The sequence below is a fragment of the Electrophorus electricus genome, chromosome 10 (genome assembly GCF_013358815.1).
Source record: "Electrophorus electricus isolate fEleEle1 chromosome 10, fEleEle1.pri, whole genome shotgun sequence".
Lineage (NCBI taxonomy): Eukaryota > Metazoa > Chordata > Actinopteri > Gymnotiformes > Gymnotidae > Electrophorus > Electrophorus electricus.
This window is the reverse complement of record NC_049544.1, coordinates 5,123,673-5,147,699: the sequence shown is the minus strand read 5'-3', so window position 1 is coordinate 5,147,699 and position 24,027 is coordinate 5,123,673. Positions and strand designations below refer to the sequence as shown.

Below are 24,027 nucleotides of genomic sequence, written 5' to 3'. Positions count from 1 at the left end.
GGAATGGAATGTGGGGTGATGTGATTTATTCTGTTTGCACTTTTCGTTTGAACCACCAAGATGTGGTACTGGGCGAGGGAGCAAAACGTAGGCTTTGGCACTTAGTGAATAAAATATCAGGAAAGGAGGACCGTGAGAGGAACTCACATATTGATGACACGCACACAATCCGTGCTCCTTGTCTGAGATAAACACCCAACCCCTCCCCCCATGTACATAACTCACTAAGATTATAGCGTTGAGAAAGACTGGCACATTTAGAAACAATTCATTAAAATGACACCTTTGGGAATATTCTCTTATTGCTTCTTTCTTTCTAAAATCAACCTTTTAAAAGGGGTTTTGCTGAAGGTCACTTAATAAGGTGCAAATAGAATCCTTCACACCAACTGCACAGTCTGCTTAGCCTTAATTGATCAGCGACTAGGTCCAATGCTTACTTAAGAGTTGGAAGGTGTCATTCTTCTATCATTCATAATACACCCAGAAATTACCATACATATGTGAATATGCCTTCAGAATTCCCTTGCTTAGTTAGGAAAATGTTATTTATTGATTTTTTTTTTATTGATTGAAAGCTTTTTAATCCAAGGACCCAATTACAAAAAAACACCAAAACAAAACTCAAGAACTATTACTACAGAGCATTTCAGTAAAATGATATTAGATTCAAAGATAATGGTGTTAAAGCAGCAAAGGGTTACTGTATTGGTTATTGTACTGGTTTCTATCAATCTTCATAACTGTTTCTTAATTTTTTGACAAGAAAGCCAACATAGAGCCTCCCGCCTCCCTATGGACACGGAGTTTCATGGACCAGTAATAAGAATTTGCTCTGCTGTCCTTAATGGAAAGTATTTTGCAACCCTAAAGTCTGCAAACTTGTTCTGTTTGTCATTTCAGAACAATAATGGGATATGGGGCACATATCTGATTGATCTGATTGATTGTGGTAAAGAGGAATTTAGGGTTGCCTGTCAATGAGGCTTGAAAAATAATACTCAGAATTTAACAATTTCTGTTGATTTTTATAAATGTCACAGTAAGTTTGGTGTGCTTCCAATGTATTTTCACTCATTTTTAGGTGATTGAGTTTCTCCATGTGGCTTTAAAATGTCTAGACACAAATGTTTAGTCAGAAAACAGTATTAATACAGCCATTAAGTCTCAAGGTAAAATGTTTTACTAGAATCTCAAAGGGTGAGCTAATGAGATGAGGAAGAGAGGTTACGAGATTTGAAAAAGTTGCCAATGAATCATTGTTAAAAGAACACTTTTCCGTCTTTATGCAAAAGAGCAAAGACATTCCAAAAAGACACAGTGCTAATGGTAAATCTAAAACCTTACTATCTAAAGCAGCAAGTATGTTTATAGAAAGTATATTATTTTTTGTCAGAGTTGACATTGAAGTTTTTAAAAAAAATTTAAAAATATATTAGTCTACAGGTTCTGACGGATAGAAACATGACACATGTTTGATTTGCTGACATTAACATCTTTGGTAATTATGAGATTCTGAACCTTCCACAATTACACACCAAACTGGTGTGAACTGGTACAGTGGACAATAATTTTCTATATCATTTACATTCAACATTTCAAAAGCTAACCAAATGCTATTAATGCTATTAAGTGCTATTAAAACTCTTCAACTATGAAACATTTCATAATCATTCAATAATATGCTAAGTTATTTAAAAAGTCAATTTCAGACTATTTTTGGTCTCTTTGGGTGGGTAGGATGTCCCTGCCACCTTCATCCTACAATAAATACCTTCAGTTCAATAATGCAATCCCTGTTAAAAAGAGCACTAGGTTACAGGGTTGATGCAAACAGGATTTATGATTAAAATACAAAATCCACCATAGTGGTGAAGCACATGCCATGGCAGTTTGTGTAATCATATAAGTTTTAGTTTTAAAATATAATTTCGTACATATTTGGAGTTCATAATTATTGTATTATTCTGTGCATGATTTAAGTCCAACAGGGTTGACCAGTTATGCTCGTCTCCATGTCTCAAATTGACATGAACGTGCTAAAGAAGAACTAACATACTGTCATTTGTATGATATTCTTCATCATAACGACAAGAGCTCCTTTCCTAGAAGTCATGTGACTCAAGACAAGCGATTATGATTTCTGGGACATTTTTCCCCCGTTGTAAACACTGGATTTATGACAGAATACAAATAAATATGCAAAAACAAAAAGATGCATTCTCAAGCATATATAATTTTGTATATATGTGCACACAATGGACTTTTCAGTAAATGTAGCATATACTAGATGGTATAATAGTATATACTAGAAATCTATAGTAGTATATACTAGAAATAAACCAGCACTTATAGGAGTTTGCTGGGAAAATATGGTACATATTACAATAAATATTTATCCTACTTTGATGTTATTCTGGTGCATTTATCCAAAAAATATTTTCACCTGTAAAATGTGTCCAGACTCTAAATAAATAGCATGAAATTAAAATGTATATTCTGAAGTACTAGACATACTGATGTGTTTAATGCATGTCAATAAATAAAGTATTCACTCTAGCTGGGAGAATGGAGAGTTGATTTTGGTTTAAATGTCAGTCTTGAGTGGTTTCTGCTTTGTTGGAGTGGTGAGAGTCCATCTAAGTGAGAGTCATACCAAGTGAGAATAATTGGCTCTGCTCTGTGGGTGAGAAGGATGGGCTCATTTGCCCCGCCCTCTATCGATCTGTCCAATGCTCGCCAATGTTAGATCACCTCTACAGAAACTGGAAGATTGTGTCGTCCAATCATGCTCAGCAGTCCTATAATGCCATGCGAGCAGCAGCTCAAAAAGAGGCAGTGGCTGGTTTCGTGTTTCTGAGGAAGTGCACATTAGCTTTTACCCTCCTTGCTTGTAGCTAAGTTTGTAGGGAGACTGACTGGGTTTACATTGCTGACAAGTAAACAGGGCTAAAATTGGTTAAAAAAGGAAATAAAAAGCAAGAAAATGGCAAAAAACCTACAGCTAACTAGCCTATGTCAGTTCATAGCCTATGACCAAAATAAAAACAATAACATTAATAATAATAATAATAGTGGGTATAATAACTTGTTAGTAGTTGAACCAACCCATGTCCTTAAACCAGGGTGGGCTGGAGTCAGGCACAGTGCGGACTTAAATATTTTTAGTTACAAAACAAAATATTTCAAAGTATCAGATGTGTTGACTCCTAACTTACTCTATGAAAAGTAGTAGCCTTAAACTTGTAGCCTTATACTAGCAGTGGTTTATACTTTTGTAGCCAAATTGCATACCTTCATGTGAAAAAGAATTTCTTCTTTAGAAGAATTTAAACAAAGGGTTATTTACAAGCAGCTTCCCTTGGTATAACTATAACCCATGAATTTACGGACATTCAAATGTGAGGGTATGACACTGGGAGTTACTGTTCGAATAGTGAGTAAGAGGCAAAAAGGTGACTCAGGCTCCATACGGCTGCTGTGTTTCAGATCACGCAGACCAGCAAGGAAAAGGGAATCAAAAGCTCTGCCATTCTCATATCCGCAGAAACTCCGCAGTCCCAAATACACATCAGACCTCATTACACTATCACTTCCTTCGATTGTGTTACTGGAATCTTTTGCTTAATTTATGACAGAGCATTTGTGGTTTGGAAGTGTGACCTTTGAGACGATACTTCTGCAGTGAAAAGTAAGCCGTTTCTATTGAGGCAGACTGACTCAGTAAAGTGCTAACATGAAGATCAAGGATGGTAAGTCAGGATATTATTAATTAGGATGTTATTAATGTTAATATTGATTATTGTTTAAATGTGTGGTATAGAAATGTGATATTGTCACAGTATTGGAAATGTTTTGAACCATGCAATGCATAATGAAGATTTTAAAAAATGAAACCTGGATTACCCTAAATAACCATCAATTATGATAGATAACATCGCATGGAGAAAACAGTTTCTTCACTGGTGACTTGGGTCTCCTTATGTCCTATTTGTAGGTAAGAGAGGAGAATACTATGGAAACCACAGACCCCTGCAAAGGTCATACTCCTATGGGCCAGTGATCTGGGGGCGAGATAGCTATCACCCCTATTTTCTATGTAGTTCAGGAGAATCACAGTGGAGCCATGGTAAGTCTCTTTATGTTATGCTCTAAAATATTACGTAGCAAAAGAAAATTCAAAAACAGCATAAATTAACCGACAGGATAAAACCTCTACCTTGTTCTAGACCTCCACAGGACCTTATATCAGGGCAAATTTTTTTGCATGGTCTGAACTTTAAAATTAAGTGTTTGACAAAAAATACCCTAAAACCATTTAAAATGACTCCAAATCCTGAATACATTAGGAGGTTAAATGCTTGAGTGTTCCTTCAAGGTTGGGTATAAGCACAGAGGGCATTAAATTAGGTAATGCTTTGGGTGGTTTCTTTGTCAAAGAAACTTTTATATTTATATTTAATTTAGTTCCTTAAAGTTTTCTTTTTATGTCAAGTCTTGCACAAGCATGACAGTTGTCAAGTCGCTACAGTTAACTAATAGAGTTCAACCTCAGAATGCGTTTGTTGTTGGGAAATGTGGACAGGGAAGTGTGATGACCTAAAAGAGGAAATGCAAAAATTTCTGTGCAACCTCTCCCAAATTATATTTTTATGAGGTGGCCTTTGAAAGCTTCCTGTTCTCTAATTTAAAAAGAGTACTTTTGTAATGCTGTGTCCAATGTGTGCGCCGGTTTCTTTGACATGAGGGAGAGAGACACAGAGACAGAGAGGGAGGACCGTGCTGAACGACTGTTGCTTAAATGCAAATGTGAGTCTGAACAGTCTGTTATGTTCAGGAATGTTAGGTATTTCATAATTACTGAGTGTTTGTTCCTCTTTTCACCCTGTTGGATTTCAATACATTTCCTAATTTAAGGGTAAGAATAACGATATAAAATATATAATAATAAAGTCTACTTAAAATCCTGAACTAGTCTAAATTTCTACATTTCTAGCCTAAATTTTCCGAGCTATTTGACAGACAAGCAGCAAACACTGGAAATATTAAAAAGAAAAAAAAGGGATTAACAGATTAAACAAGTGAGACAGCTGGCATTTAGTCCAGAAGAAGAAATGTGCTTTCATATCATCTCCATGGAACTCGTGACCCTGTCGTCTAAAATTAGCTTAAAGCCATTTGGAAATCAGTCGGTGAGAGAATAGGCAGGCAGAGTTGGAGAGAACGCTATTGTGCTCCTTATTAAGTGCCATGTTAGATGTGACGCAAAAGTGTTTGTCTCTAAGCAACCGCATCAGATGCTTCAGAGCTGCCTCAATTTCCACAGCAGTGTGGAAATACACTGTCCATCTCCTTAGAAGGAAAATACCAGCTCTAAAGGACCATTGATGGAGGACAAATTATTCCTTTGCACAACCCTTTATTTTTTTTTGCAGAGAGATAGCCATGGCTGCTTCTCTTATTAATGATCTTTGGTACTACAAGGAGAACGAAAACATTCAACATCAGTACGCTGTTTAAAGCAATATTGTTATCTGTTGTTTTCAGGCATTGACGCGAACCTGTGTCGCTTGCTGGTGAGAGGTGTACTGGGTAAAGCTATGTCTCAGTCTGCTGTATGCTGTAAAAGTGAGACTCGTGTATTTGAAGAGTGCACTAGTGTGAGGGCGTGGAAAACACAACTTTAGTCTGAGGGCGTGGAAAACACAACCTTTGTTCATCATGATTAGAGCCAATCCTGGTTCATGACTCAAGAGCCATTACTCCTGCATCTTAGGATTTCATCCTAAGATAAACGCGCAGTATGAACAATACATTTTTTTCTTTTAACTGCATAGTGCCCTAACCTGTCAGGATATGGAACCCATTTTGTATAATAGGAATGCAAAAATATTGTTGGCTTGGTTCTAGTCAAGCAGTGTTATTTGTTGAACTGTCACGGCGTTTCCTAAATCACTGAATTGCTAATTGACTGAACTACTATGGCTTTTGTCCCTCTCGAACACCTGCTTGCCGCAAGTTCACCCCTGAGTCAAGGGTGAAGGGTGAATGGGGTGTGTCTTCGCCGGACTCTCTGCCTGTGCTGTTATTCCACAGGAGGTAGAGCTATTAAGTCTTTGATGGCAGAAACAGACACACAAGGTGTGATACTGCGTCCGTCCTATCATCCACAGGTCCAAGGCCACCATGCCGTGTGATTGGTCAAACCTTTGTTCTGGCTTTTCATCTGCAGGGAACCTGTGTTGCTCCTCCTCTGAGCTGTCCTAGTGAGTTATTGCTTACAGAGAGACAGGGAGGCATGAAATGTGCAGAACAAACAAGCAGACGGGTGACACAGGCTTTAGATATGCTTCACGCAGGCTAGCACTACCAGTCACACCAAGAAACTGGGAGTGCTGACCTACCAGGCCCATAAGATGTGAAAAAGATACCTAAGCTATGCATCTAAACCTTACTGATGTTTCCGTTTTAACAGTCTACACTATATATACAGAGATTAAGAGCTGTGTAAAGAGCATGAGTTTTACACTCCATCACCAGTCAGATTTAGTTTGACACTGCATTACTAGTCCGATTCTAAATCAGATTTACGTTATCTTAAGCAGTATTACAGGTGGAAATGCTTCATGGCTCTTTAGATAAGCCCTGTTATAGGTAGAGGCCCTCCTTGAAGAATCTAACCACAGTGACTGGAGCAGGCATGCAGCTCCTGCTGAGGGGCTGGAGTTGTAGTGCATATTTTACAGAGGACACGAAGCCACCCAGCATGTGCCTCTCGCTCTCTCGTCCGCAGTATGATTACAGGCCTGATAAAGAGCGGCTGCCATGTGTGTCTCTCCCGCTCTCCCTCTGATCACCGAGGGCTATTTAAATCACTGTCACAGCACCGCTGCCTCGGCCGCAGATGCATTTAGTATACGCCGTGGTGTTTAAGTCTGTGCAATACTGTTTATTGAGAAAGGCTGGGAAAGTCAGAGGCGGTATTGTGTTTGCTTTGGTTGCCTTCCTGTTGTTTGGAGACAGAGAGTGGTTTATGTTGTGGTGTGACAGATGTTACTGTATATAAATTGAAAAGGCTTAGGTGGAACTGGATCTGGGATGAAACATGAGGATCTGGGATGAAAGCTGAAGTCAGAAATTGTGAGAGTGCTCCCAAACACAGCATGGTGTGTGTGTGTGTGTGTGTGCGTGCGCGTGCGTGCGTGTGACTTCATATGTGTGTGTAGAGTGCCATTTGAGAACTGCGAAAACTGACAATACACCATGGAGTTGCAAACCCAGTTTGTTTCTAGTTCTAGTTTGAATTCTCCCATGTCATATGAGTTATCGCACAAAGCTCTTTTTGATGTTACTTTAAACACATGAAGTGTACGACGAGGCTGATATCCCCAAGCTCCTTTAACAGGCAGAAAAATGTCACCTCCATCTTCAACCCCCCCATCTTCATAACAGATCTGCTGTGCTGTGAATAAGCCTTTTCTCTAGATTTCGCTGCCGAGTCGCTAGATGTTAGTGCGGTAGCGTTCGTCTGCTGCTGCCGGCTGTTTGCTGGGGCTGGCCAAATGGCACAAAGGACACAGGAGTGCACACTGGGGACATGCGGCATGACGCCACGGTGGGGGGCCAAAGGGCAGGCCACTTTCCCCCAGCCCAGCGGTCTGACCTCTGACCCGTGGCCGGCTGGGAGCTGCTGTAGCAGTGAGCGCCAACGGACAATAACTCCCAGGACAGGGCAGAAGAGAGACTCTTAGCAGAAGCAGAGGCACGCCGGAGGAAGGTGGGAGGAGATGGAGTATCCGAGAGGGTTTTCCCTGTGAGCTGGTGTAAGGAAGTGGAGAATATGTGAATTATATGGATGTGTGGGTGGGAAAGTATATGTCTGTTAGAGACGTATGTACGCGCGTGCGTGCGTGCGTGCGTGTGTGTGTGTGTGCGCGCGCGCATGTGTGCTGGTGATCAGGGTTAAGATCAGGATAGAGACCTCTGAGGATATGGTTTGGAATTCCTGGATATTTTTTTTTAGTATCACTGTTTGTTATTTTTTTTCTTTTCTGAGAACACATTTGTCTCAGCCAAGCAAATAATAACGCAAGAATCCTTTTCCTTAGAGAATTCACTTCCCTCATCTTCTTAGTCTGTGACAGGAATACTGGGTCCACTGGTGGCGTTACCCCTGTTATATAACTCACTAGAAGGTATTATTCATCATGGTTCAGGAAGGCCACAATGGCAAAGAAGGAAGTGACCAGGTCAAGGAAACCAGGTCTTTTTTTTTTTTGTTGGTGTTGTTGTTCTGACCCAGGTTTTTAGTCAAATGTGAGGTGAAGTAAGTATTTGAAGTGCTGGCCTGCAGGTTCGGTGGATGCTGTCTGATGCATAGAGATTTTTTAATTGCTCTTAACTGCTGATTAAAGATCAGATTCTTTTAGTCGACTATTAAGTAGAGCCATAGTAAGAGTGACTAAGCTGATCCTGCTTTGACCCTAGTGTACAGAATGCAGGATGAACATTGTCCTTGGATAGCACCTGGCACTACTAAAATTAGTCCAGTCTTGTGCTTGCATTTGCTAAAGCAATAAGATTGTTTTTGCTAGAGCACAGTCATTTTATTAATAAGGATTTAATCAAATATTATGTTACGTTTGATACTAATCAAATTATTAGGGTATATTAATAAAAAACAGATAGCTTTTCTGCCAAGGTAACATTCCAAAATAATAACATATCAAATTATGATGAGGTCAGGAATAAAAAGATATTAGCTCATACTTTTCAAACAGTACAGTATTTCAGTGAATTACCCTGAAGCTCGACAGATATTATCACGAGGTAAGAGTATGGCAGGGGGCTGCAGTATAGAGCTGTTGAGATTATCCTGTGATAAAACCGTGGATTAAGTCAGGGATTGTGCACAACACAGAATTATTGAATGAGATCCCATTTAATCAGCACTGCATCTTAAGATGGGGTCACAGGAGGGCAATGGCCTTAAGTCCTTTAAATACATGAATCTTTACTTTTCTCCTCAGCTCATATTTATATCCTGGTGTACTCAGCTGCGAAAATGAACTTTGGCCAAAATAGTTTCTAGACTATTCATTGACTCCTATTTGCAATACATTTCCTAATGACTGATTGATTTGATTTTGTCTATATATGTTTCGATCTGTGCAATATAATGGAGAAATCCTTCAGTAATGATTCTTAGTTAAATTCCCTAAAGATCCTTGTCTGTAATTGTACTGATAAGTTTGTTTGGCTGGCTATGTGCACCATGTCAGCAAAACCATCAGATCAGGGGCTCCAGCAGGACTCTGTGGAGACTCTGCAAGACTGACCTCAGAACACTGCCGAACCTGGCAGAAACAGACAGAACCCGGATGCGTTAGAGCACGGCCTTCTTGGCAGTGATGGAGGTTTCCGTGAGCTGCCCCTCTCTACCCAGTGACACACACCACCTTGCTGCTATTTATGGAGCCTTATCGATATGGCACTATGCACACCTGCAATAGAGCTCTTATACATGCAGACCACAAAGGGACGGTTCAGAGAAGTCAGAACAAGTACTGGATTAGACTGAAAGCAGAGGCCTGTCATAGTCGGACGATGCCGCAGGCAAACCAAACCCCTAATGTTAATGTCTCCCAGCATATGATTAACACGTTAATGGCTCATGGCTAAATATTTGATTGACAGGCTAAGGAGGAGGATAATGCTCATATGCACATCTTCGGCTTCACTTTAAAAACACAACTGCGACTGTCAAGAAGCCGAACCCTGTACACCGCTGGGCGACAGCTACGCAGCGAGGCGCCGACATAAGCATTTGTTGCATCTCTTATCTGTGGATGTGTCGAGAGGTTTTTCTGTCATAACACCACACTTATCAGAGCTTTCCAAACATGTTTGGAAATGCACTAAGCGGACATTAGCGTGACGTCTGAGAAAGTGCTTCTCTGCGCATTATTTGATCCAGCCTGTAAAGTGCTCTCCAACTCACCTCGAACATCTTGCAGGAAATGCCAGCAGAGGCCAGACAGAGTAACCTAATAAAGCCACTGTGGCTAAATCATTAGAGCGGAAAGCCGCTCCCGTAATGCGGCCAGATGGGTGCGCTAATTGGGTTTTGGACATGCAGCGTGCAGTCCGGCTGCCTTTTGTGTTTTTACGAGGCTGGCTGGGTCTTTAAGAGTGAAGCTGGCTGAAGGGACAGGCTTGGTGCTTTTTGCTCTTTTTTGCTGCCTGCTCTCAGCGTGGTTGCCGGGGAGGGCCTGGGAGACAGAGAGCTAGTTTGGGAAGCTTGGTCCAAGCTGTTGGGAGTGGGGAGAGGAAGAGCCACTGCAGGTGTCTTACCTCGTGGCTGACGAGCTGCCAGTGTCTGTGTGAAACATAGTCTTTAGAGGCAAATCCACATCAACAATGCACAAACCGTGAGTCTGATTTGCAAACTGCGCTAATGCTAAAATGAAAAGACATTGACACATATTTAACGTTATTTTTGTAACATTAAAAAGAAATTGGTAACGTTAACATTGATATGAAAAATAAAATTCATGTGTGAGGATTTCTGTTTGTGTGAATTGGGTGTGTGGAATATGTGTGTGCGTCTGCGTGTGAGTGTGAATGGATGTGTGTGTGTTTGTGAGTGTGTGTGCATGTAATGTGATGCATATGTGGGTAAACTGATGCTCAGGGGAAAGCTGGGATACACCTGTTTCCAAGTACCCATACTGCACTGGGCTCCCCTGCTACCAACACTGTGCAGTCAACTGCACATCTGCCACAATTTCCCTTAATGCACATGATGAAACTCTATGGGGATGAGACACACATTTACTTATGTACATGGATAACTGGGCAATTAGTGGTATTCACACACACAGGCAAAGACTGGCAGACAAAGAGGCCCTGTAATTTGAATTAGGTGCCAAAGTCATCCAATATTCTTATTTCAATTAATCTATCTAAGATTAACCGTGGATAAAATTAAAGAGAAATAGGGAGATGAACAGAGACAGAGACAGAGACAGAGAGAGAGAGAGAGAGAGAGAGAGAGAGAGAGAGAGATGGAGAGATGAAGAGATGGAAAGAGAGTCTCGTTAATGCGAAAAACAAAAACCAATTGAGCAGGGCCTGATGCTAACACATTCTCTCCCACACAGATTGGTCATTCACTGTGGATGGAACAAGAACACTCTCCATTCTGATCTAATTAGCAAAGAGCAATATTTGCTCACCCCATGATGACTAATGTAACGGTGCCTTTATATGGGCTCATACTTGGGATGAGACCTTTCCTGAAAACAAAAGGAAAAAGTGCTGAGCTTTTAGAGTAAATATGTTTGGTATTTGGTTTCCTTAGAAAAAATGTCTCTAATGCATTGAGAGGAAAAGAATTGTAAGCGCGCGCGCGTGTGTGTGTGTGTGTGTGTGTGTGTGTGTGTGTGTGTGTGCGTGAATGTGTGTGTGTTCAGCTATGACCATCAGACCAGCAGTAGCCATCTCTTGCTATGTTAACATGTACTTCTGGATGTCTGGGAATAACAGCATTGATTTCTAACAGGCACATTTTAATGGTGAAGCACACCTTTAGAATGAGGTGAGATGTCATTTCAGGGCACTAAACATGATTTCACTGCTCTGAGCTCTTCTCATTCAGACTCAGGTAAACAAAACACTTCACAGCAGAGGGCATGTACATGGTCTGTGGTGAGACAACGACCTGTAGTGGGTGACCTTTCCATCATTCTCTCTCTTTCTCTCTCTCACACACACACACACACACACACACACACACACACTTTCCCTCTCTAGAATCTTACAGTCGTCTTTTATTTAAATTTGGAAAGAAAAGTGCTCTGGGGGCTAAGTGTGATGAACAGTTGACGTGAGGGAGGTGACAGCAGCCTGTCTGGGCCAGGCCAACAAGTGCAGCTCCAGCTAGCACACTGACGCTCACACTTAAATGGTTTAATAGGACTAGAGTGAACAAAGGCCAGCTCTGACGCAGGCAGGCTATAATAGGCCCCGCCACCACTTTACTGCCCATCAAGGCTGCTCGCTATTAAAGACACATGCACGTACGCAAACACACACACGCACACGCACACACACACACACACTCTCTCTCTCTCTCTCTCTCTCTCTCTCTCTCACACACACACACACACACACACTCTCTCTCTCTCACACACACTCACACACTCTCTCTCTCTCTCTCTCTCTCTCTCTCTCTCTCTCTCTCACACACACACACACACACACACACACACACACAATTTCCAATCCCTCTGCAAAATAAGCAGATTTCGGAAGTAAATACAAAAGTGTAGGTTAATCTTTGCTAATGCTCAGATAATGAGAGGTCTATTTTAGGAATTATAGCTGTAGGCCAGCGAGCTAATGGTTATTTACTGTATTTAGGACACTTTACGCCAAATGCTACGACCTATTTAGAACAGAACTGGCCACATCACCGGCTGAGAACTGTAGACAGGAACACTGCACATCCCGAAAGCGTGAATGTCTGCAGATTTAGTAGTGATTCATTTGATGGTTTGCTCTTATCCCTGTTTGCTGGTTAAATTATTTGCTTGATTACACAGATCCCTAATCCTACTTGTCAGCAAACTCTTACACAGCTAATTTTTTTGTTTGTTTTTTTTTAAAATAATTGGTGCATTCATTTGTTTTAAAGCCAAAATGGCATTTTTATTTTTATTTTTATAAATATCCCCAAGCATTTTTTGCTTGTATTATTTAGCTTAATCAAAAACGTTTATTGATGGTTATTTTTGATAAACCTGCGAATTTCTACTCCACGGCACTTATTTTTAAATAGCTGAAGCGCATTTTTGTTTTCCCAAAAGGCTTCCTAGAACAACCATCAAATAAACAACCAAACTACATTTAACCCGTCCCTTGAATACAGCAAGTTCAACGCCAGAAAATAACTCTAACGACAGGTAAAACACTCTTACACGACACGTACAAACTCATTTCCTCCTCTGAAATAACGGAGCCGGAGAGAAGGCGGCTCTTTGGGAGCTCTGGGATGGCTGGACACATGGTGGCTTCGGGCATTTGACGGGAGAGAGCTGCTCGGATCGTGATCTTGAATCCGCCCGCAGCGACACTGCCGATGTCCAACACGCTAACAGGTGCCGGGGACATGAGTGCTAGCGTGTTACTTCTCATACTGAATAATCATTAACCACTTTCACGCAGAACCCTGGCAAACGGGGTTTCGTGTGTTCTTTGGACAGAGCAGTTTCATAAGTGGGGCACGTACGATTATGAACATGACAGCATGTAAATTGAGCGTAATTGCAAAATAAGTCAATATGTTATGTTTGTTATGTTACACAGATTTAACTTAAAAAACGTACATACGTTGTGTTATGAAGGGCATGCTGCCTTAACATATGTATGGCAGGCCATGTTAACCATCGACAGAAAGGTGAACGTATCATCAGAATGAATGTCGGCGTTTAATAACCGAATAGAATATAATAACATAGGATATCAAACCCGTTTTACAGCAGAAAGTCTGCATAAAACATACGCATCAAAACATTTGTTTTGCTGTGGATAAGAAGAGTTAGCAGGGGTAAAGTTTTCATCCAGCTGAAACAACATAGCAAAACAAGTTTTCCTCGGTCTGACAGGGAGCAGGTTAAAATAGCTTCCAAAAACGCTAAACCCACATCTCTGAAATCCAAGTTCGTCCCCTGCGTATTCCTGTCTAATTACGCGATTAGCAACATGCATTCCGATTTTGCTATAACAAAAAGGATAGGAAAGCTTATTTCTGAGGTATGGAGTTGCTATTCCTTATGTCCATTGTATTAAGATAAATCAGTATTTTGTCTGACCCCGCCCCCTCCAAAAAATAAAAGACTCGCTCATAAATAAAAGCTAATAACTAGTGAATGCATTGCTGTGCATGACAAGTAGAAAACTACTTTTTGTAATCAGCTCATGAGTTGGTACTTGTAAACTGTTTCCTCCTCCAGAGAAGGAACGTGGGGGTTGTTTACCATGTTCACAGAAGTAGAGCAGTGCTTTCTCACCTGCGGACTTAAGTCTGAGTTTTAAATAAGTTTGACCCGCACGCAGATGGTACCCCCCACCCCCCCCAACACCACTACCATTGTTAATTCATCTTAACCACACATGGCCAGACAGGGAATCCTATCTGAAGAACCATACTGGCCTCAATACACTTAGTGCTTTACACTGTGGCTTAACAGGCACATTCAAACAGCAAGTCCAGACTTGTATTTTTTTTCACACCGTGCAGTTCTATGAATGCAGTGCTGCAGAACTTTTGGTGTTCTTTTTGGAGGTTCAGTTGTACTTTCAGTATACCTTCATGGCATTTTCTATATGTATTATTGGCATATTTATTTCATTTGTATATTTATTTTTTAAAGCTTGTAAGAATATGCATGCTCAGTATTTTTTTTCTCATGCAAAGCAGTGGCTCAAATTTGGCATTGAAATATCTAATTTCCTTTGGAATGATACATATTCATTTTCTGCTGTATTTGGTCTGAGTTGTGCACATAATCCATGAGAAAGTCTTAGCACAACTGCACAGAGGAGCAAAATGTCAGGCAAAATGCAGACAGATGATATTTATATTTCCAGAAAGTGGGTAGTGTGTCTTTTTTATGGAGGCCAGAGGGGAGAGAACAGACAAGATGGAATGAAAAGAGGGAGAGTGAATATGAGTGAGAGGGAGGGAAAGAGAGAGAGAGAGAGAGAGAGAGAGTGTGTGAGAGAGAGGGAGGGAAAGAGAGAGAAAGGGGAAGAGAGAGAGAGAGAGAGAGAGAGAGAGAGAGAGATGTGCCTTCTGGCAGAGAAGGAGGGCCACAGCTGTGTTTGGTGTGGTATTTTTAAACGCATCAATGCTGCTCCAATCCCCGCGCCTCGCCTGACCTATTTATAGCCAGGGCCAGCCATTGTTCTATTTTTGTCACCTGTGGGCCACGCTACTGTTGATTCACATGCAAATGAACCTCCTCCTTTCCACAGTGAGCTGCTCTGACACGGTGAGAGAGAGCGAGAGAGAGAGAGAGAGAGAGAAGGAGAGAGAAGGTGAGAGAAGGAGAGAGAAATGAGAATCACAACCCCGCCATCTCAGCAGCTCGCCGCAGAGATCCCCAGGCGAGAGAGGAGAGTCGTGCTCAGCCATCTTGCAGTGAAAAAAAACACGGGGAGGCACGGGAGGTCGACGCCACCGCCGTTTGACAGACAGAGAGTGAAGCAAGAAAAAAAGAGGCGGTTTTTGTGACGAGAGCCCAACGGTAGAAAGCCTATTAGCTTTTTAGGGGGCTTCAGCAGTAGGAGGTGTAGACCCCTGCCGATTCTCCAACGCCCTGACGAGTGGAGAAGTGACGAGGAGTGAAGAAGACAGCGGGCGAAGGGAGGAACTGTTGGGGTTAGTGAGGGAGGAGTTGTCTTTTCCTCATAGTGTCACTAGTGAGGAGGCAGGAGCGAGTGCGTGTGGTCTCCCGAGAGAGAGCGAACGAGCGGGAGGGGGCCGGCTGACAGTGTGACAGGAAGAGCCAGACAGACAGGCGATGTGCTGTTGACTGGAGTATGCTACAGACTATTTACGAGGGCGACTCCTGTTTCTCTGCAGACGGCTTCGGCAAACACCGGCTGCCTCTGGTCCTCCACGACGGCGACATGCACAACGTCAACAACTCAGGTGACTCTCTCTCCCGTGTGCTCTCTCTCTCTCTCTCTCTCTCTCTCTCTCTCTCTCTCTCTCTCTCTCTCTCTCTCTCTCTCTCTCTCTCTCTCTCTCTTAAACACACACACGCTCCACTTCTTGTACTGTAGGATAAGCTCTTTAAATTTGTGTCAGCAGCAACAGGAGAGTCTGACTAGTTGCTGCATTAAGAGGTATTTGCTTCTGTCAGGTGATTTGCATGGGCGCTGTGCTCGGGCGGGGAGGGCAGGGTGCTGGCCGTGTGAGGTTTACCCCCGACTCCGTCTCTGCCCTGCTCTGGAAGTAGACACTTGTTTTAGATATAACTCTTCCAGAAGGAAGGATCACTGAGGTCTGCCATGTTGTCTTGTACTTGTGCTGCATTCTAATGGCTTGCACTGGTAAAGTAAACGTTGCATTAAGAACAGAATAAAGATAGTGGCGTGGACAGGATGTGCTACTCTAGCTCCTGTCTTGGCAGCAGGATACTGGCTGACAGAAACACAATGTCAACATGAAAAGATTGTTACTTATGATACGTGCCGTGTCAAAGACAAAGAGTCGGTCTGTTTTTTTAGCAACCTGTTTACTATAGTGTCATGCTAACAGGGTTGTGGGGAACTGGCCATATGTCTTCTAAACTTTTTGCACTGATTCATTTTTGTACTTTACTGTTGTTGGTTCTTATGGTTTTTCGAAGGACTGCAGGGATGGTGGGGGGGGGGTAGCGGGGGAGTAGTGTGTATAACTTCAAAACTGACTGAGTCCTTTCAGTCCCTGTGATACAGAGAGGTTCGCCTCATCTATGATTTTCCCATTTTATGTACAATACATGGCATGCAAACCATTGTTCTCCTGCTGACTGCTGTGAAGGGCATTATTATTTAAGTATGGTTCATTTTACTTGGTTTTTTTTAAGGCTCCTGGTGCTAGATTATTGCAGTATTGCAACATCTCTGCTGTGGTTTCTAAAAACAAACAAACCCTACAGCATTTCCTTCTTTCTTATGTTACACAACACGGAAAACGGTTATGCTAAGGCAGGCAAGATAAATCTTGTAATTTCCCACTGTGCAAATGTCTCTTTACACCTGTAGTCTCAGGAGGAAATCAGGAGAAGAAGAAAAATCTCTTATTTCCAATTAGCCTCAGCTACTGGAGCAACTGGTCGAGAGGCCGAGGACCCAGGGCAGTAGTGCAGAACTTTGCAACGAGTGCTGGCCCACGGAGTAGCCCATGGACAGGCTAATCTTGATGGTAGCCTATTTATTTCGCGTCAGCCAAGATAAGTTTTAAACAGGCACATATAGCGCCATGCGGCAGAATGTGGTTAAACATCACCCATTTCATACAGGCGGCCCTGGTGCTTGCTCTGTGGGTCAGCTATTCTTAGCTTTGTTATTTTCAGCTTATGGCATTAGGGTGCTAAGATTAGGCGCCACCGCGTTCCGTTATCATTCTATCTCAGCACGCGCCTAATATAACCATGCACTGGAACAAATATTAATAGGGGCTTTTGTCATTTTCTTGAGTGTGTTTGTTGCTTGGTTGCGAGTCTGTTGCTTATGAAAAGGGTGCTGCCTGAAAAGGTCTTTCATGTGTAAGCTTCTTTGTTTTTTGAGACTTTTCTTTGGAAGAAATAACACAAGTCACAGGTTTCCACTGTCTGTTCTTTTATTCTCTCAAAACATGTACTGAGCTTCTCTTTTTATGCATTTAGCCCTCGAACCACCCAACATGGTTGGTAGCAATTATGCTGTCAAGTCAAACTGAAACAACCAGTTTAGCATACGTTAAAGTAAAATAGAAACTCAGTGGTCCCACAAGTAGGTTGCGGTCAGGGCAGGGGGGGAAAGCCTTTCTGAACATAAATGATCACCTTTTTGTATTAGAATTTTATTATTTTGCAGTTAATAAAGGCGCACTGTGTTGGATCGAAAACATAAAACCTCGTTGCAAAACCTGCCACTCATTTAGTGTGAACCATCTCCCACTCAACTTATGTGACTGTCACACATTTGAACAGAGTGTAAAAACACTCTAATTAATATTCTAATGGAAACAGTGTTGAAGACGCGGAGCTGCATCAAAGAAATGCATCAAAGAAAATAAAACGCAGCTCTCCTATTATAGCCCGAGGGTAATCACTAATGAGCTTTATTACACTTGTGCCTAAACTGGAACTTCATGTTGGAGAAGAGTCTCCCGAAAAAACAAAGCAGGTACGGCGTCTTCACTGATGCCAGAACAGCGGCCTGTTTAACAAGCGGCTTATGACATGATTCTGATCAGAGACATTACTTTTTGTCTGTCCCTCCCGCCCAGACCACAGATTTTGTTTTCATCTTGAAGTACCCCGGGGCCGTTTAGGTGATGGAGCAGCCCTATATCCCCCACCACCACACCCCAAGGCGCTCCATTAGGAATACAGAACTGGATGGTGGCTTTGATGGCGTGGGGCCGCGCGCACGCGTGGACACACAGGCCATAGTTCATAATGATGTCCGTACAGTGCCTGCTGTTATCCACAGCTGCGTAACTGATGTAGCAGATCATTTTCACTTGCATCTACGGTGTCCTGCAGTAAAACTCAGCAAAGGCAAAAAACAGCACAGCCCAAGTCAGACACCTTCCATCCACTGTGCCTTTGCCCCACCTTTAACTGCAGACTCAGGACCAGCTTGTCCGGGCTGTTTTTGCTTTGTGCCTTGCATAAAGGTCTGACCCCAGACCAGCTGGTAGAGGGCTGCTGGTGCATGCATAATCTGTATTCTGTTTAGGAGGCAGCCGGTGCGCCCGAGCCGTGTTTCGGCTGAGAGGATGAGCTGCTCTTAAAAATGAAGTGCCGTTTCTTGCTTTAGACAAGCCTGCAGCAGCGAGTATTACTGGCTTTAATGAATGCATCTGCCTCACACGCATGCAGGGGCGCGCTACTCTGTGCCTGCTATCAAACACAGAGCCAGCCTCCCGGTTTACTGCAGTCTGGGGATGTATGAATTTTAGAATAGTACTGATAGCCTGAGCCTTTCCACTTGCAGCCTAGCTGAAGAAGAGATGTTGTAATAGCCATTTTTTGGAGTTAAAGTGTCCTTATACACCTGTTGCAATGTTCTGTAGGTTCATATAATTGATTTTTCATGCTAGAATGGATTCAAAATATACCTTCACCATGTATCATGTATAAATATCTTTGTCATAATGTTTTAGTAATACTAAACATTATTAGTAGTGTTATGTTTTATAATATTATGTAGCAAGCCTCTGTTTTGGCCTTTATTTTCTTAGGGTAGAGACCCAGCTGAATGTCATATTTTCATGTAAGCGAAAAACTGGGAGGTGCATATGTTAACTTCACAAAACAAATTAGCATTCTTTCATTTAGCAGTGTGTGGGAGGCTTAGTAATGTGCGTCTGGATTCACCAGAGACCTGAGGCTTTGATCAACAGTACTCAACAGCAAATTGCAACAGATCAGTCTGCAGTTGAAACCCTGCCCAGTTGCTCCATGGGAGATGTAGTCCAGTAGATCAGTCACCCTAGCCTTCCTGACAGCCCCTAGGAAAGGTAGTTTTGGCATGGTTTATGGTCCTTGTCAATCCTTAGTGCAAAAAAACGAAACAAAACTGAACTCTCTTGCATAAATCTAAGACCTCCCTTAGCCGTGAGTCTCACTATTCAACCAAGTATCTAAAACAGAGGCCAATAAAAGACAGGTAAGAAAATAAAAACCAGCCTGGAGTAAATTAATATCAGTTATTAAATAATAAATAGTGATCAAAAGGTTACATTTATACTTGCACAGTTATTGAGTTGGGAGTCAAAATAGGCTGTGGAATGGCTTACATAAATTCAGCCGGGGACTCTTATTTTTGGCCGAGTTAAAATAGCTAGGTGGCCCCGCAAGTGCGATAGTCTTCCACACATTATCTATATTAAGGGTGTGCTCAGAAAGACGGTTATATTTAGCCCACTTGCTGCTTGTTCTGTGTTCTCTTTCCAGTTCAGCAGCAATTTACGATACATTAGCAGCTCATCTGAGCTGCACTGCATATGGAATGCTTGTCCTGGTGGCCTGGGACCAAAACACAAGGCTGGGCACACATTGCCACATAAAGATGTAGTGTCACTTTCCCTGGCTGCCAAAATCAGACAACACAAAATAAGACCGCAGTAGTAGGGGACATGCCAATGTCGGAGGATTACGATGTACTTTTCCTCCTTTATTTCAGCAAGGCAAAACTAGAGACCAGTTGCATGCCGGTCGAGGTCTGGGGAATATTATTATGAGGGCTTTGATGAAGAACATGACTGGTGTGGTGAGAAGAAGGGCGGAAAAGGAGAGCCAAGGCCCATCTGACTCTTAGTCGGCATTCCTGCTGCCCTGTGTGGGATTTGATTATAGAGCTCTAATCCCCTGAGCTATAACTCCTCTAACATGTATTTATTGAATGTCATTATCACTTGATCGGATATTTCCCTGGGTTTGTGACCTTGATCAGATGTTTGATTATAACTGAACTAACAGCCCTGACCTGCACCACAGTTACCATTGTGTCCCGTCGCAGTTAAACCTGTTTGGTGATCTCAGAATAGCCTACACCTGCATGCCTGATTCTGTGTAATGCCAACAGTTGAGCTGGCAGTGACATCACGGGCTAATTCTATTTCAAAAACATGACTTCATCGTCTTGATCTCGTCTGGGAAGGCACAGCCGCCGTCATGCCAAAACCCAAAGTATTGCGCGTGGCCATTATGTAAGCTCATGGCCTGGCCTAGAGGTGGGGTATGGTACTAGAACCAGTGGGGCAGGTGGTGCCGAACTGGCAGATGAAAAGGCCTCACCTAGCTGCAGCGGTGGAGGCAGGCAGGTCTGTGCTGGAGGCTAGCGCTCTCACACCACTGCTGGGTGGTTAAATCACAGTGCAGCACTTGAATGACGGCAGTGGGGAGGGAAAGGCGGGGCTGGTATGAACGAGGTATTGCAGTGCCACGCGGCGCAGGCCAGCAGGTGACTCTACTACGGCTATTTTTAGCCACGCCGGGCCAGCAAGCCCGACGGCCGTGGCTCAGACGTGCGGCCTCATCGGGGAAATTCAGGAGGGCCCAGTCCGAAGGGAGTCCCTGTCTCTGTGGGCCTGCGTTTCCCTGCCTCCTGCGTGCTCCTGGAACCCGTGCTCCGAGGATCTCCAGTCCCCCGGTCTGACACCTCGGGGAGCAGCATGAGTGGGAGGTGAGGCAGGCTAAGTGCCTAATACATAGGAAATCTTTTCTTTGGAGGCTTCAGGCCCAACTGGAGATGACATCATTGGCCTATGTGTGTGTTTGTGTGTGTGTGTGTGTGTGTGTGTGTGTGTGTGTGTGTATGCAACAGGAACATGTGCATTGTGCAAATATATGTGATATGGTGGTGGCAGTTGTTGGTCTGTGCGCGTGTGCGAGTCTTATCTAAAGGATGACATAATATCCACAGGCGCTCACAGGGAGGAGACACCTCACAGTGCAGCTCAATATCTGCAGGAAGAGGAGTCAGAATGATGTCGCCAGTGTTGCCATGGCAGCCTGGTTAGGGTGGTGGATGGGGTGTGAGGTTTGTTATAGCCCTAGGTCGTACCACTCGCTTTTCATGTTGCTATTTATACTTGTCCATGCCGCATGCAGGCATTTTTGACTGCGGCATTCTGCAGAGCACAACAAAGTACATAAATACTTTGCCATTAATGGGTTAGCCACTATTTACGTCAGTGGAACAGTCTCACCCTGGCAACTCACAGGGGGTTACTGGAGCATCTGAAGGAGTCTGATTTATACATAGGACCTCAGATATATGTGGTGACAGTATTTATATACAAGTATTTGTATTTGATACAATATATCTATGTTTGTTTTATGTGTCTTATATATTCTTAATGAACAAACAAGAACAAACACTGAACAAACAATGCAATGTTTGATAAATGTCTGATAAATCTCTCTCTGATTCCCATATTCGAAGGCATGTCAATATTTTGTCTCTTTAATGACACTGAGATTGAACAGGTACGAAGGATTCAGACCTGCTACTCTGCACATTACATCATTGCGTTATATCACCTGATAGCATTACAGAGAGGGCTAATCAATTTTTTTTGTTTTGCTTATAGATTTTTTTGCATTATGCCATTTTACTGAACCAGTTATGTACTTTCATTTCTGAAAAACAACCCAGTCATTATGTGTCATAATGCTGAAAGTGCTATTTGAAAAGAACAGGTAGATGGGTGTGGAAAATAGGATCTTCAAAGCGAGTTAATGTCTTTACACCAAATATGTTTGCAGCCAAGCTCACATGTGGGTTCATACGCTTATTTTTAAACTGCATTTACTGTTTGTTTAGAGGTTGTGCAATTACCAGAACGAATCTATTGTGCACTGCCTCAAATGATGAAGCAACACCAGCACTGGAATTGTATTTCAGGGGTTGCTGCTTCACAGGTAATGAACAATTGAAGAAGGCCAGTGGAGTGTGCAACTGTGGGTCCTGTGCTGTGCGAGAGTGTCTGGAACACTCTGTAGTCCAGGCTGAGACGAGTGTTTTGTTAGCTTCCAGATCTCTTTTTGTAAAAGTGAACATTTTGTGATTGCCTATCCATTTGCCGAGGGGGGGCAGTGGCAGTCTGTTTGGACGTTTGTTTGCCTCATGCTTTCTAAGTCGCTCCTCTAGGCTTGTTATTGATTGCCATCGTCTTGCTGGCTATTTATAGAGCTACTGGGCACCTGAGGGATGCCCTGTGGCTTTGTACCCAGCTTATTATTTGTAATGAGACGCTGGTTGAACAACATGGCGGCAATTTTTTTCCATAATGCCGAAGGCCGTCACGGCTGAGGAGGCCCGGGAGAGGGATTGTAGCTGGGGAGTAACAGCACAGGCGACAGACAGCACATCCAGATGACAAACACAGCTTGGCAGCGTGCCTCGGACAGGGCTGCAGGGGAGCGTGAACCCTGTGGGTGCCAGCGGCGAATGCAACGCGGAGCGGGGAGCTGGGACTGATCCGGGCGGAGCGGGGAGCTGGGACTGATCCGGGCGGAGCGGGGAGCTGGAACTGATCCGGGCGGAGCGGGGAGCTGGGACTGATCCGGGTGCTAGCACTTAGGTGGCTCCCCAGTGGCTTCTGCAGGATTCCCCATTCGTGCACGTGATGGGGTGCTGATGTGATGGCCGTAAACCTGCAGGGTTGATGCTTCTTGCATTGGAGAGGCAGAAATGTATCCGTATCATACTAACTCAGTATCAGCACATACTAACAAAATGCTCTTTGCCTCTCTACCCTCTCTACTGCCCCCTCCCAGTGGACGTGAAGCCTGAGGTGCCCTTGGTTCTGGAGCCGGCATCTCCACTGGACCTGCGGACGGACGGCAGGATGCTGTCACTGGGCTCGGACCCGAGCATGTGGGAAAGGCAGCTGCAGCAGGAACTGCTGCTCATCCAGAAGCAGCAGCAGATGCAGAAACAGCTGCTCATCGACGAATTCCAGAAGCAGCACGAGAGCCTGATCCGCCAGCACCGGGCCCAGCTGCAGGAGCACCTGAAGGTGAGCACCGTCGGGCCTGCGATGTATCTCTCCGCGATGGGGCAAAAAAAGCTGCCCCCCCCCCCCCCCCCCAAAAAAAAGCTGCGACATGGCAAAATTGTGTAAGATAGACGGCAAGGCTGACGACTCCCGCCAAAAGCTGCCGGACTTCGGTATGTCGGTGTGTGATGTGTGTCGGTGTGGTGCCTCTCTCAGCTGCAGCAGGAGCTCCAGGCGATGAAACAGCAGCAGGAGAAGTTGGAGAAGGAGAGGAAGCTGGAGCAGCAGAACCAGGAGAGGGAGCTGGAGCAGCACCGGCGCCAGCAACAGATCATCCTCCTCAGGAGCAAGGAGCGCGCGCGAGAGAGTGAGACCTCGGCCCCGTCTGTCCCACACCCAGCCACGCTTACATGCTTAGCAGATACTATCAAACTCCAGAAAGACTTCACACTTTAACACTCTTCTTCCATTTAAAACAAACAGCCAGTGCTTTTCTACCAGTGCTCTATTTTTCGTTGTCCAGAAGGGGGAGATGTTTATTCATGTGTCTTACCTAAGTTCAAAGGTGACACATTCTGTGCGAGTGTGGTCCAGTGTTAGTCAGAGGACTGTAGAGAGGTGGCCATGTGTCGTTGGTATGATTCTAGGCTGCCTTAGATGAGTTTTCTGCGCTTATGTCTTCTTGCTAAACGTAGCGCTGTGAAGTCCCTCCAAAGGTGCTTCTAATTTCGATGCGCCTGCTAAAAATGTCCTAC

At 43.5% G+C, this 24,027-nt stretch overlaps 1 protein-coding gene across 3 annotated transcripts in view; it reads left to right on the top strand.

The window, feature by feature from the left end:
* Positions 1–4,110: 4,110 nt before the first annotated feature.
* hdac9b (histone deacetylase 9b) overlaps positions 4,111–24,027 on the top strand; it is a 32,316-nt gene continuing 12,399 nt past the window's right edge. Inside the window, exons 1-4 of one of the 3 annotated variants that reach the window (XM_035530649.1) lie at positions 4,111–4,129; positions 15,650–15,718; positions 23,052–23,293; positions 23,489–23,639. In XM_035530649.1, the coding sequence (XP_035386542.1) occupies positions 15,697–15,718; positions 23,052–23,293; positions 23,489–23,639 (415 nt within the window). In that variant the 5' untranslated portion in view covers positions 4,111–4,129; positions 15,650–15,696. Of the gene's footprint in view, positions 4,130–15,033; positions 15,719–23,051; positions 23,294–23,488; positions 23,640–24,027 lie in introns of those variants that run through there. The other 2 variants (XM_035530651.1, XM_035530650.1) reach the window with 2 other exon arrangements.